The sequence below is a fragment of the Empidonax traillii genome, unplaced genomic scaffold (assembly GCF_003031625.1).
Source record: "Empidonax traillii isolate 1590-97213 ecotype Southwest subspecies unplaced genomic scaffold, ASM303162v1 scaffold106:size2091409, whole genome shotgun sequence".
NCBI classification, from domain to species: domain Eukaryota; kingdom Metazoa; phylum Chordata; class Aves; order Passeriformes; family Tyrannidae; genus Empidonax; species Empidonax traillii.
The window spans coordinates 1674371-1688956 of NW_020955299.1; the positions used below are offsets into that span (position 1 = coordinate 1674371).

The window sequence follows — 14586 nt, forward strand, 5'->3', positions numbered from 1 at the left end:
TATATTTGCAAAACAATAGGTGCACACATATTCTCTGCACATATTCTCAAGACTTGTTACACAAAACAGTGATGGTATATGATTATCAGTTCTAAATAACAGCTTGCATGGGGAGAAGAATAGTTGCCAACAGTTTGAAAGGCATAATTTCTCAAACAGCTGCATTTAAGAGCTTTACAGTGCTGATTTTTTCCCACTCCTTTCTCTTAAACAGGCCATCAACTCCTTTAAAAATCAGAATAAAGACCAGCAAACAGCCTACATCATTAAAACAGATGACAAACGTCACCAGGAAAACACACAGAAAGCATGCAACCCTGATTTCAGCCTCACATTTCACACAGAGCCCCTGCACTGGTATTTAACCAGCACTGGTGCTTTTCCTCTGCTGGTTTTCAGGAACAGGCCAGAAACTGCTGCCATCCCAACCAGGCTCCCCCAGTGAGGCAGCTTGCCTTGCAAGGGCAGCTGAATTTTAGGAAGCACAGCAAACAGGCCACTCTTGAGCCTGGTTCTCCAGTGCAGCACCATGGGCTATTCCCAACATAAGCTATTCCCTTAAATCATTCCTGTTTCCCATTGGTTTTCAGATCTTACTATCAGAAATGGGGTGCTTGGTGAGCAGCCCTCCTGCTAAACCCCGATTTAATGAGGAAATTAACTTTTTATTAAGCTTCTGCTGTTTTGTAAAGCTTATTTATGAACAGCCTCTGGCTCGTTGCTCTCCTCTTTCCCCAGTGACACCGGAGAACAAGAAGTGCAAGTTGTTCAAAGCAAGGTGACAGCACCTGAGCACCTACAACAACACAGCCCAACATCAACACTGTTTAATGCTGGGAGTGGAAGCAGCATCATCAACAAAACTAAACACAGCAACAGAGAACACTGCAAAGAGATTTTCAGTGGTCTTTGAACATGACTGCAGCTTTCAGAATTGCCCTTTCTTGCCTGCCATGATCAAGAGATCTGTAAGATTTCCCCCCCATGAGAGGGCTGTTGATCAGTAAGAGACAAGCAAACCTAAAGCATTAAAGGGGGTGATAAACAGATTTTAAAAAAGGAAAAAAATTCCAAATGAGTGCTGCATTTCTTCTGCCTGTGGGAGCTTCCTTTCATGACAACTAAAGGATCAGGCTCCAAGATTCCTGGGAATGTCAAGTAAAACACTCCTGGAAACGGGACCAGAGCGGTTGAGCTGAAACCACGTTTAACCAGACTAAGAACACACCATAACCAGGGCTGGAGATGACAGGCACCCAACAATGGGAAGCACTTGGAATACACCCAGGGCTATTTTTCAGCCAGCCAGTCGGAGATCACGCTCCCTCCACGCTTCCCAAGGGACAGCCAGGCAGCAGCGCCTCATAAAAGTGATAAGTGGCTGTCACCTTTCATCCCCCGGTGATTTAAAGAGCCACTGGCAGACACATCACTTCCAGCATGTCAGACAGTCAATTACTTCCAAGTTATCTTTCTTGTCAACACTTCCTGACCAAATTGGCCGTTATCTTTCATTCTTTGACAATTAGCACTGCTCTTCTGCTGCTACTCCTCCTCGGTGCACTCAATTACTCCTTTTGTTTCTTACTTTCTTGGCTGCCCAGAGTAGAATTAGGTGTTTCAAATCTATTTATGGTTAGGTTTAAGCAAAGATGGGGAGGACAAGGAGAAAGACTTTGATTCAGAAGAAGACACAACGTTGCTGTTAATAATCATCAATTACTCTCCTGTAACAAATGATCCAGGAACACAGTGAGCAATGAGAGCTGATTTTGTGACTGGGACATCTCCTGGTAGCTGCTTTTCCCTGTGTTTAGGATCATTTCTGCCAAAGCACTGAATGCTGTGGCTCCCCCTCTTCCAGCCCATTTTGGATATACAGTACCTTAACCTGGTACACTCAAAATACACATTTAGAAATGATGACATTCTGTGCTTCCCCTTCCTTCCATGCCCTTCTCCTGTAGCCCTGCTGAGCTCTGTGCTCAGCCACAATCTTCCTACATTTCATAACGCTCCTAAAAGCACCACAGAGCTGTTTTCTAGTTACCATGCTGGAGACTGAACAGCACAAAAAACACTGCAGAGGTCCCCAGGGTTGATATTCCAGCCAGGCAGAGTTGCCAGGGGGTTTTAGTCACAGGGTTGCTGCTGGAAATCGGGGCAGTTTACCGGATTAGAATCAAGGGGATGGATTTCTCCTTGTATCTGCAAAAAGATAACTACAAAAATCTTTCTGGATTAAAGGAGAAGGTGGGAAAACATCTCTCAAGATAGAAACAATGCCGTTGGCTGACTTGCCAGACAGTGACTTAAGTCTGTTTACTGGGAGATGTCCTTGCATTTTTCCCTAGTTTAGGATAAAATTAAGTTTATTATTAAAGGAGAAGATCAAGAGTTCTCCATATCCACTGAGGGCAAAACATATTCAGCTGTTCATAGGCTAAAAAACCCTTCCACTATCCCCTGCTTTACTCAAAGGCTCAGCAGCAGAGAATAAAAGAACAGCACTGGACCTCCTCTCTGGGAGGTTTTTGGGGACAGGTTTGGTAGGACAGAAGTTACACATCACCTTCCAGGAAAGGCCTTAGTATTCAACCTGGGCTGGGCTGGGCTGGCAGAGCCTTCCAGCACTGATGCTCCAGGGAAATATTGCAAAATTATAGATTTTAAATGCCAATGTGCATTCCTAAAATATTCTGTAACTATTTCGAGACGCAGCTGTCCCACGTTTGCAGGCCAGACTGTGGAAATGGGAGACCACAGGAAAAACAAGATTTCAACCAGACTTTGATATACTTTGAACTAATGCACCCATTTCACTGTGTAATACCCACCACTTCACATTTTATTCAATAAACAAAGGGATTATAAAAAGCAACAGAAGATCCTTATACTTTCCTTCAAAAATGTCACACTGTCACTAAGGTTTGGTCTGAGTCTGGCCCACCTGGACTCCCTGCATCGTTCCATAATGCAGAATTCAATCTGCTGTCAACCACAATGACAAAAGCATTAATTCCTATATTCCGAGTGCACAATGTTGCAGCTGGATAAGGAAATGAGACTGGCACAGAAAGTTTTTAAGAAGACAGTTAACGCCAAGATTACAAATATTTCCCCCCTTTTTATTAAGCAATATCTTCACTTTTGCCAGAATAATGTTCAACCCCCACCTACTTGTAACACTTGATCCTGATGAGGAGGATATTAAAAAGTGACAAGCCTACTGAAGAAAAACATTTTCCATTTACTCTGTCATTCTATCCCTACAAAAGGGGACTAACCTTGGCAAACTCCCTAATTTAAAAACTTTGCTCAAAAATTTTAAATCCTCAAATTTTAATAGCAGTGAAAGGCTATACCTACTGTCTGATTATTAAGGTATCAAAATATCCTACGTGTACAAACAACCAAAATGCAGCACACTGAGCACGAGTCACAAAAGAGAAGAATATTTAAGATAAATATGCTCCTATTGCTTGTATATTTTAAAGGCTATTTAAACAGAAATCAGGCATGAACTGGGAATGAAAACCAACTGTATTGTCTTCAATGTGAAGAGAGCCCAAATGAAGGACTTTCCTCCTCCACAAACCCCAGCCATAAATGTGCAATGTTTACTAAAAATATTCTCTTTTATAGACCCCTGGGAGCTTTACAGTTTTCCATTATCTTTGATATTGATAATATTCTCTGTCACTCAAAATATATTAAATTTTCAAGAATTCAGACAGAAGAGACTCTCCCCATCTTCTCATAAAAATTAAAACCCCCTTTTTTTTAAACAGAGCCTTTTCAGGAGGCAACGCACACATTTCCTATTGCCAAAATGCATCTCAGAACTTGATAGAGAAACCTTATTTTTGCTATAAAGCAGCTTGTGCACAGAGTCTGAAAAAAGGGAAGAGTTTGCCCTCTTGTTTAGTCTCCCCGAGTTTGTTTAAAAAGATACTCCATGTGACAGATTTTACCAACCTAAGTCAAGCTTGTTTTCCTTTCTGAAGTGCTGGAGCTGCTTCTGGGACTGGAGGTGGAAGGCACTGTTGCTTTGTGGTGACTTGGGGGAACAGATAATCCTCTGGCAAAAGGAATTGGCTTTGTTGGCCAGATTCCCCAGTTCCACAGTTTATTTGTGTTCAGGCATCCCCAAGCCCTTGATTCAGCAAACCTCAGAAACCAACCCCAAAACAGCCCAAAAAAACCCCATGCATGTCCACCATGCCACTAAAAACTATCCCCAAGCTGGGAACAAACACATTTGAGAAACCAAGAGAAGGAAAAGAGCTGTTTTCAATCAAGGGTTGTGATGATTGAGGGTTTCCAGGCCAGAGCAGCCCTTCAGCTCCCAGCAAGGACACACCACATTGCTAAGAGGCATTAAAACCTGCCAGACTCCCAATCTCGATGTAAAAGCTTGCAAATCACATAAAAACATTCATCAGCTTTGAAAGAAATTGCAGTGAAAACCATGACAGTAAAATTCCTAGACAGCCTTGCTACTCAGGCTGCAGAAGGTTTTGTATCACCTATTTTTTATTAATTAGAGGGGAAAACAATTGCCAAGGAAGATACTTAGCAGGAAAAGGTGAAACACAGAGCCAGTCTTTGTGTATTGATCATGCAAAGAGTGGATAAGGTAAATAAAAAAGAAATCACAGGTGACTGCAGGAAGCGTGTTTTGTTTCTCATCAGATCCTCTCCCTTATTCCACCTGTTCCCACATAACTTCAGAGATTCCCAATCCAGTCCTGACTGTAAAGCTGCAAATGTTGGAGCATTTATGAGCATCTCCAAAGGCAGAGGTGAACGGTTTCCCACTTCCTGGGAGGGAAAAAGTGATATTTCAGAGCTCTGACCAAGTGTGGACTCCAGTGAGAGAGCTGATGGCAGCCTTTGCCATCTCAGCAAGCACCAGGAATTCCAGATTCGAAGCATTTGCCGGATGCATATTAAGGGTTTTGCAATGACTGGCTACCAAATAAATAGCCACAGGGCACTGAGCTTTTCTTCTTGTCTCAGCTTTGCATGCACCTGCCAGAACAGCTTCCCAGAGCAGGCACTCATTCAAACCCACTTCTGATTTAATCTGCCCCTCCAGGGACAGGAGAGAACTGCTTCTGATCAAGTAATACTAATATACTGAATTCAGTAACATCAACCAACGCTATAAACATATGGCACATGCAGACTGAAACCATGTTTAGCCTCAGTTCTTCCCAACCCCTTCAAACCTACATCATAAATGGAGTCAAAAAGGGGTTGCATCATTTCCTTGACTTCAGGATCTCATCTTTTTAGCTACCATGGAGCAGACTATTCCCACATACAAAATATAACAGGGCAAAACCAGGGAGTTGAGATTTCAGACCAAATGATGCTTCATTTCTCCATCACTACTGGGGGGAAAGGAAAAAAAACAGGACCAGGACCCACTCGGTAATCATGGAACTAGTTTCTCCCTAGTTGTGCTCCAAACTACACCTCTGTCCAAAATATGACAGGATCCTGAATTCAGGCTGAAAAAAGACCAGTACAGAACAGGGGAACAGCTTTTGTCAGCTTCTGCAGCTGATCTAACATAGCAGGGACCACCATCAGTAGCTACTGCTGCCTAAGTGACCATGGAACTGGGAGAGGCTCATCATAAAGAAGTCAAATTCCACTAAGGCTGAGGCTTCTGCCAGGAGATGTCTCTGCCCAAATCTCTCTTAATGCTTCCTCAAAAGGAAGGACAGCTGGGAAGAGTTGTGCTCTTTTCCATTCCTGCATTATGTGTCTGAACAAAGTATTGCCCCTTTTGAAACAGGTAAATCAAAGTACCCAGAGGAAGGATGGCTTGCATTGGGATATGCAGATTAGAGGCTGAATCCCAAATAAAACCCTGGCTGTCTCATTTCCAATTAAATACTCCCGTTTAGAGAAGGGATTTGGAGGCCTTCCTGCACTGTTTTGTAACATTTGTGTATAACTGAGAGTTCAACTGGATCTTGGATCCTTCCAAAATTTGTAAAAAGAGGGAATGCACAGACCTATAAGTGGCTCCCCTCTTCCACATCTGCCCAAGACAGAGGAGTTATGGTGAGTGGGAGCAGCAGCAGAATGGACTGGAGTCCTGTGTAACACAATGGGGGTGTTAGCAGGGTGGCTTTTTGGGGCAGGGAAGCCAGAGTCTGGCCTGTCCTATTCTTTGTTCCAACTTTGACAAAAACACATTTCTCATCACAGGAAGCCGGGGAAGAATTTGCCCCTGGGAATGACAGAAGCTCCAGCTGGAAGAGGGCTCAGACAGGATTAGAGGCAGAACAAAAAGGTCAGGCTTTCATCCATGTGCAGTGGCACTTTCTGGTCTGAAGTATAAAAAGCAGTTTTGCTATGGAAGGTTTCTGGAATGTCCAGGGCAAAAACCAACTGCAGGCTGTGCTGTGTGTGGAGGTGCCCTCGGTGCTTTAACCAAACTGCCCTTGATACCTCTGGCACTGTCTCAGGTCCCCAGTCCCACTCAGCAGCCTCAGCAGCTGACAGGACAGATCCAGTGGTTTTGCCTGGAGCACAGCATGCAGGAGTCACCCACCACACAACTCAAGACACCCACGTTGCCTGTGTGGACATCACTGACTGTGGCCTCCTCCAAAAGATCCCCTCTCCCTTCTCTGTGAAAAGTCAGGTTTATGAAACTATGAAATCTGTACTGACATTCCACCCCTGCAGCGCTTTGATGTCTTCATCTCCCTAAATCCTTGCACCCTTGTGGGTCTGTTCTGCAGAAAAACTATTACCAGCTGTGGTGCAAATCAGAGGCAGCAAGAAAACATCAATCAACAAGTGTATCAAAGCTGGGGAGGAGAGAAAGAAGAACAACAAGAAACTGTGCTTGCTATTTCTCTAAAAGCAGATGTCAGGTCAGTAAGGCTTTTCCAGTGGTTCCTAATCAAGCAGAAATCCTGCAGCCACTTTGGATCAGCAAAAACCACCTAGATGGGACAGTGTGTGTCAGTTGGGTTTGTCCTGATGCCCTTTGTTAAAAGGAGCAAGATTAGCTTTCTTTTGTTTTCTTGGACACCAAGAAGCTTTCACAGCATTTACCCTGGGGAGCACGAGCCATTCCCACCTTTTATCTTATTTCTGCCAGTTTTAATCAGAAACTTTGCAGGGAGACACAAGAACCCACATGTTGGGCAAGGACAGAGCAGTGGCCAGGGGTGAAAGACCTTCTCCCTCAGGATCTAAAACAAAGCCTGCAGACCTTTTGCAAAAGGCTGTCCCACTGCTGAAACGGTTCTGCTTGGGTATCAGACTGCTATAATTAACTTTTCAACTGTTAACAGATACAAAAGTGGAAAGGAAATTGCTATCTCAGCCAGCTGATACTTGATCAATACTCAGTGTCTAAAGATTTACCCTTAAATCTACTCTTTTTGTAACTGTGGACATTTTAACCATAGATTTTACTCTCAAAATCCTGTTAATAAACTGGCCTCCATAACACTGGAGTTGGATCACATTGCCTGTAAAAAACCCACCTCTTGTCCTTTTTTAGTAGACTTCCACTATTGCTTAATGCCCTTCCACTTGCCCACTATGAATAAACAGAGGAATGAGTTTTAATTTATATATTTTGCATAATTCTTTCCATCCTACCCTCTGATATCCCATCTCTAAAAAGAACAGCACTGAATTCTACCAAATTAATAGTGCAGAGACACCAGTGTACAGGGAGGGGGATTAGATGCTTAACTTGCTAAAATACTGTCTAAATTAAGAAATACTGCAAGCATAGAATTACCCCTCCACACGATTGCTGGGGAATGCATTAGTAGGGCTGGCAGCAGCCAGGGCAACCTCCTATGGAGTCACCTTCCCTGAATTTGTACAAACTCACCCTGTTTGAACAGCTTTTCCCATTCTGGACCTCCACTGTTACTGAAGTGCCAGAACTAGTCACCAAGAGGGCTTCAATCCAGCAGGCAATAATTGCTGGAAATTCTCATCATTTCCTAGCCCTCTCCCACACCCCTTCAAGACACAACTGAGGGAATTCTCTCCTGCTCTCCCCAACTTCTCTTCGCTGAAACCTGCTCCAGTTTCACCCTGTAAACACCTGATGTGAAGAGATGAACTGGGAGGGGCCAGCAAGCCCTCCACAGCTTCAGGGGGGTGGAGGTAAACAGAAAAATAGTATATAAGATGCTTTGAGACAGACTTCCAAAGTGCACATCCGACAGGAGGGGTCTGGAAAAAAAAGCCACTTCTTCAGGCTCCACCTTCGGAGACTTCCCTTTCCCTGGGAGCAAGGAAGGTGCCAGGCTGCTGCAGGGGATTTCATCCCTACCCCAGCTGCACTCAGCCCGCAGTCAGCTGGGAGGTTTCTGGTGCCTGTCAGCAAAAATGCCAGCGAGATCCACGGCTCAGCTGGCGTGGCTCTGCATTGTCACCGTGGCCGTGGCAACCTACCCAGCCCTGCTGCAGAGACCTCCCAAGAGGAGAACCCTCAGCAACAACGCTCAGCCCAAGGCGCCAGGGTGCTGCGAGGAGATCAGGGAGCTCAAGCTGCAGGTGGCCAACCTGAGCAGGATGCTGCAGGAGCTGAGCAAGAAGCAGGAGGGGGACTGGGTGAACGTGGTGATGCAGGTGATGGAGCTGGAAGGCAGCACCAAGCAGATGGAGTCGCGGCTCATCGACGCCGAGAGCAAATACTCGGAGATGAACAACCAGATCGATATCATGCAGCTGCAGGCAGCCCAGACGGTCACACAGACGTCAGCTGGTAAGGAGGGAGTCACCAGGCTCCCTCATACACCTCCTAATGCACAGCTAATGACCAGGTTCCACTGCCACTAATGTGATTAGCGAGGGTGCATGCTGAGCGCGGCCGCTGAAGGTGCTCCTGGAGGCAGGGGGGTCCTGAGAGAACCAGTATTTTTATATCCATGTTTGTTCTCAGAGAGTTGAGAAACAGTGCATTTGTGCAGCAGAGAATTCAGTCTGATATTCCTAAGCACTACAGTAAAAGAATGGGAGCTGGCTCTGTCAGGGAATGGCTCTGGCAGGAATATCCTCCGCGTTCACAGCGCTGACAGGGGACCAGAAGTTGTTAAAACAATTAGAAATGCTTTCCAAGAACTACTAAGGATTTGTAATTTTATCTTCACAACTGTCTCTGAACCAGAACAAAAAAAAGAGTGACCCATTATTTGAATGATAATTCTCAAAAGTTCAAGGCTGTAGATGATGCAAGACACAAACTGTGATATAAGCCTAGCCAGAACACAGTTAAATTCTTCAGAATTCTCTTCCCTGAGGGGAAATTTCACTGCACACAGCAATTGCACAGGCCTGTACTAAATGGGGAATGCAGGTGCACTTTCAGGTCAGCTACCTGTAAAGCCACTTCAGGAAGAAAGAGTCCCCTCTGCTGACTTTTCTTTTAAAATTAAATTCACCACAAAGAGCTTAAAACTTCTTTAGAGAGACATTGTTGTTCTCTGGGGCAACTGGGCTTGCCAAAGGACTTCATTCGGATTTTTTTTTCTTTTTTTAACTTTAAGGAAAAACTTCTAAATCCACTGACTTAATTCTTCTTCCAAAAAAAGCTCCAGTTGGTCAGTTTTGACACATCGCTGTTTACAGGAGGTCTTAGAAAAAAAAAGTTACAGCACAACAAATCCATTTGGAGCTGTAATAAAAGTTTAGAAAAAAAAATCCAGGAGCGCACAGCAGCAGCTGGCCCAGCAGGTATTTCAAACAGCTGTGTCTCCCCTCACCAGGTAAGAGACATCCAGTCTGTACTGAAGTGAAAACTGTCAGACAGGATAAAGCTTTGCTTCAGCTCATTTACCCTCAGAATAGCTGTGCATTTTACCATCTTCAAGTCAGCTCCTGCACCAGGAGGAAAGGAACTTTGCACAGCTGGACTGACTGCAGCTAAAAGGCATCTTGTCTGTGCCAGGTTCTGGTGGAGAACAAACCCCCCTGATCCACGAGCTTGGCCGAGCACACAGAGCAGGCAGCGGGCTGGCCATGACACTGGGCAAGCCTTTATTACCTGGGGGAGGGCTGGCAAACCTTCCTACCTCCCAGCACAGACACACAGCAGAAATGTGAAGAGAAAGTAGAGATGGTTCTTGGTACAGCAGAGGTTAAAAAATATAAAAGAAAATAATAATAATAAAAAAAAAAAATCACAACATCCCGGTGCTCAACATCTATTTCCAGCGCATTCACTGCTCTAAACTAGACCATTCCAGGAAAACATTACACCTGTGGGAAGTCTCCCTCACTTAATTGCTCCTTGCATTACAAACTAAGCTTTACAGAAACCACCCTTACTAGGAGAGGAGTTCTTGCTGTTCAGATTCTCACTTTCTGGTTCTGATTCAAGTAGATGCTGTCTATGACTGCTCATCGCTCTACCAGAGGAACTACCGCATTTCTGGTGTTTACAAACTACCCCCCGATGAATTTTTGGGGATTCCAGACCTGGAGGTAAGGATGATAACTACACCATGTATATTATGTATCTTTCCAAATATAATCTAGAAATACTCATAAATATAATCTAGAAATACTTCATACAGAGATGAAAAGAGGGAGGTCACCCTGCACTTGCAATCAGCATCTTTATATGCAGGCAAACCTCAAGGAAGGAAAGAGCAAAAACTCAAGAGGGAAAATAGAAATAGGGAAAACTCATTTAATAATTTTTGGCCGTGAGTTTTAAGCAGAAGAGAAATTTCTTCAAGTTGTGAAATCTGGAACAGTGTCTTGTGTTAAGAGAATTGGACCTTCCCTAAGTTTACTGGCAAGTAACCACTGTCTTTTTTTCCCCCCATTCCAGGTGTTCTGTGACATGGAAACAGATGGAGGTGGCTGGACTATCATCCAAAGACGCAAAGTTGGTCTGACATCGTTCAACAGGGACTGGAAACAATACAAGGAAGGATTTGGAAATATCCGGGGAGATTTTTGGCTGGGAAATGAAAACATCTACCGGCTTTCAAGACGTCCCACTGTCCTGCGAGTGGAGCTGGAGGTAATTAACGAGGTCTTCATTTCAGCAGCAGCAGCAGGTCTTTTGCACAGAGCGAGGCCCCAGCAGCAGATCCCACCTCCTGTCTCTGTAGGAGGCCCAAAGGATTTGCATGCTTTTAATTACAGGAGGAGGAGGTAGAACCAACCCAGGGACACATTCAAGGACAAGACAGATGTTCTCCACTGGGCAAAGTCAGTGGGACAACCTTCTGTCAGCACATGGATTGTGTCTTCGGGAACACGTGGGGACCTAGGAAATCCTGCAGGCAGAGATCAAACAGCTGACCACCTCAGACTTAAAAATCCAAAAAGAGATGCCCCCATCAAGTTTTCAAGCCTTTGAGTCTTTTCCTTTTGCAGCACTTCCACCCAGCCTGGGTGCAAAAGAGTTTGCCTTTTATTACCCTCAAACAATTTCTTCGGTCTGCTAAAGGCTTGGGTTTGACTTAGACCAGTTTATAGCTGGTACAACAGCTTAGAGGGATGGGATGTGCACAAGCTGAAAGGTTTTTAGATATAAAGTCCCTGTTTCAGAGAGGGAAAAAAAATTACTTGAGGCAGCGCTGAGACAAGGACGTTGAATGCAAGAGCTGCACATCGGGTTTCCTGGACGTTGTTCAATACCAGGTGCAGATAAGATTTGGAAGGATCGTGCTCTGGAAAGTTCTTTTGCCTTAACAGAGCAGTTCCTGCAGCCTGAGGCAGGAACAGTGTACGTATATAACCATGGATGGTGGAGTCTTCTCACAACTGCTCTAACAGCACCAATTCCTTCTCCCTTGTTGTGTGGCAGGACTGGGAGGGCAACACACGTTACGCCCAGTACCAGCAGTTCACCCTGAGCAATGAGATCAACAGCTACCGCCTGTTCGTGGGGAACTACAGCGGCAACACCGGCAGGGACTCCCTGCGGTACCACAACAACACGGCCTTCAGCACGAAGGACAAGGACAACGACAAGTGCGTGGATGACTGTGCCCAGTTCCGCAAAGGTACAGCACACACACCCCTCCCTGTCCCAGAGAACAGCCCGGGGCAGGGCTAGAGAGCCCCCCAACCGCTATCTGGGTGGCAAACCGAGGGAGAGGTGGCTGATTCTGGGACACTCACTGACACAGGAGATCAAGGCTGAGTCAGACTGTGTGACAGACATCAGCACCTTCAAATTACTTGGTGTGTGCTCTCACCTGCACACAGTTACCCAGCCACACTGTCTCACATGCTGATGCCATTCAGTGATGCAGGAAGTTATTCCTGAAGATTTATCTGGTTCTTATTTTTTCTTATATTTTCTTTGAGTTTTCGAGTTCTAGTATTAGGGACCTGTAATTATTCTTTTATATTGCTATCCTACACCCACCTCCAGGTTCAACCTGACTCGTGAGCTTCATTCCTACCCTATTACAAGCCTCTGATGAGGTTACTCTCTTCATTCAATTCACTATCTTCATTTGAGTTCTGTCAAAGATAATTATCTTCACTGCACCTTGCCCTTTAATTTCCCCATTGTGTCCCACACAACACGCAAAGGAAACTTTTAAAAGCATTTAACCACTGGCCACAGGGATTAAATGCTGCATTCTGCTCTCTCTCCTCTAGAAAGAGCAGTAATTCTTCTTATTAATACAGAACACCTTAAGTAAATGGCTCACCAGGAATGTATTCCTTTGTTCCCAAGGAGGCTACTGGTACAACTGCTGCACAGATTCCAACCTGAACGGGGTTTACTACCGGAAGGGAGAGCACACCAAGAACATGGATGGCATCACCTGGTACGGGTGGCACGGATCCACCTACTCCCTGAAGAGAGTCGAGATGAAGATCCGGCCGGAGGATTTCAGACCATAGAGAGAGGGAATCAGAGCTGGATTACACAGCTCCACGATGCCACTGCACAGAAGGTGGGCAATGGGCAGCCAAGTAATTGTTCCTTTCATCTAATCCGTGCAACAGCTACGCCCTGGCCACGCACACACACCGACACCGCGGCACAGCGAGCACCAGCCACAGCCACCAGCGTCAGCAGGGCTCAGACATATTTCCTCCTCTTCAGGCTCTTTCCAAAGGGAACAAATATTGTGTCAGAATAGGTTAGAACTGAATGCACTCAGAGCACCTCCAGAAAACCTCTGGGTGTGTTTTCTCTAGCAGTGTGACTAGTGGGTTGCTTTAGTGTTATTACCCAGGTGGGCAGGGACTGAAAAGCAAAAGCCTCCTTTGCTTCAGTGTCCGGAGCCAGCACTGCTGAGTAACCCCTTCCAGGAGGGACCCAGACCACAACAATTGCACACTCATTTCAAGCCAGAGGAATCAATGAGGGGTGTCCCTGATGCACCTTTCTTTAGTGTACAGTAAGTGGCTTGCTCTCCCACAGAGGAAAAACACAACGCTCCAAAATGTTGGATTGATCAGCACTGTCCAGGTTCTCTCCTGAAGTTTTACTGCCACCTCCTGCTGCTGCCTCAAATAAGCCCCCCAGAGGCTGCCCCCAGCAGACAGTAACCCTGAGAAGGGTTTGTCCCTGCTGCTCTCTGATGTTTATTCCTATCCACACAGACCACCCAAAATGCTGATAAACTGGAAAGCAACTTTCTGGGCTGCCACCAAATTACGTTCAGGTTAGAACCCAAACGTGCTGCATGTCTGTAAGGCTAAGACTGAACAGCAGGTGAGCCAAAAATGTCCAGACCCGGCCAAAAAGCTCAACTCCAACACTTAAAACCACTGTATCCACGAGCAAAACACCAGTACACAGCAGAGAATCCCTAAGTGCCAAAGGTTATTCAAACATAAGGGAATGTTTGCCAGCACACCACACTGAGGAATATCAAAATCTACTCTGAAAACTACCCCAGCTGCAAATTACCTAGAGATGCTATGCCAAAAATCAATATGTTTCTCCCTTACATAACACAGTGTTAAAAATAACAGCTGAAAAAGAATGAGACTCCTCCTGTAGCCCTACCATTGTTTGAATATGTTGGAAAAGATAGTTATCATTAATATATCTATTTTTATTCACCTTAAAGAGAGTTTGAATCTAATTTAAATTGTTCAGTCTTGTGTGAAATGGGAGATTAAGGTGTCTTGGGAATTGCCTTACATATGTTCAACTCTTCATACTGCAAATTTCAACTGTGTGAGGAACTATGGTTGGAACTATTTTAACTGCGGTCTTTAAAATGGATTTTTAAAGGTTTCTAAAACGTTTTAATTTCCAATAAATTGTCTTTCATTTTTAATCCCGCTTTTTACGTCAATTCTTTTTGCTCCTTAACCTGCTTTTTGGTACACAAAGAAACAGCTGCACGAGCAACTGAGACCAAGAAAGGGAATACACTGAATTCTGTATTTTCCTCAACAAAAGGAGACAGGACAAAGGATGAAAGAATAAAAGAGGAGGAAAAAAAAAAGGGGGAAACAATTCCAAGGAAATAGGAGAGCTGAAAAATTCACTATATAAAGACAAAGCTAAGTTTTCGCTCAACCAAAATCAGTTTGTCTCAAATAGCAGAGTTAACATCTCTGTGATATGGAACAGTTTCCCATTTTAAA

At 44.7% G+C, this 14586-nt stretch overlaps 2 protein-coding genes across 4 annotated transcripts in view; one reads left to right on the top strand and one right to left on the bottom strand.

The window, feature by feature from the left end:
- Positions 1-14586, bottom strand: part of MTOR (mechanistic target of rapamycin kinase) — a 60344-nt gene that overhangs the window by 26224 nt on the left and 19534 nt on the right. The gene's annotated exons all lie outside the window — the stretch shown is intronic.
- On the top strand, positions 8315-14159 carry ANGPTL7 (angiopoietin like 7). Of its 2 annotated transcripts, none has more exons than XM_027882534.1 (5): positions 8315-8767; positions 10382-10485; positions 10838-11032; positions 11825-12023; positions 12710-14159. In XM_027882534.1, the coding sequence occupies exons 1-5, from the start codon at positions 8389-8391 to the stop codon at positions 12877-12879; spliced, it is 1047 nt and encodes a 348-aa protein (XP_027738335.1). In that variant the 5' UTR covers positions 8315-8388; the 3' UTR covers positions 12880-14159. The 2 variants fall into 2 exon arrangements, with proteins under 2 accessions (XP_027738335.1, XP_027738336.1); XM_027882535.1 differs by having other exon boundaries at positions 10385-10485.

Bases quoted from the DNA above. Each gene is read 5' to 3' on its own strand.
- ANGPTL7 (XM_027882534.1), top strand. From the start codon at position 8,389: ATGCCAGCGAGATCCACGGCTCAGCTGGCGTGGCTCTGCATTGTCACC. The intron at 8,768-10,381 runs GTAAGGAGGGAG...TTCTGATTCAAG, and splicing joins GGTCACACAGACGTCAGCTG to TAGATGCTGTCTATGACTGC. The intron at 12,024-12,709 runs GTACAGCACACA...TTTGTTCCCAAG, and splicing joins CTGTGCCCAGTTCCGCAAAG to GAGGCTACTGGTACAACTGC.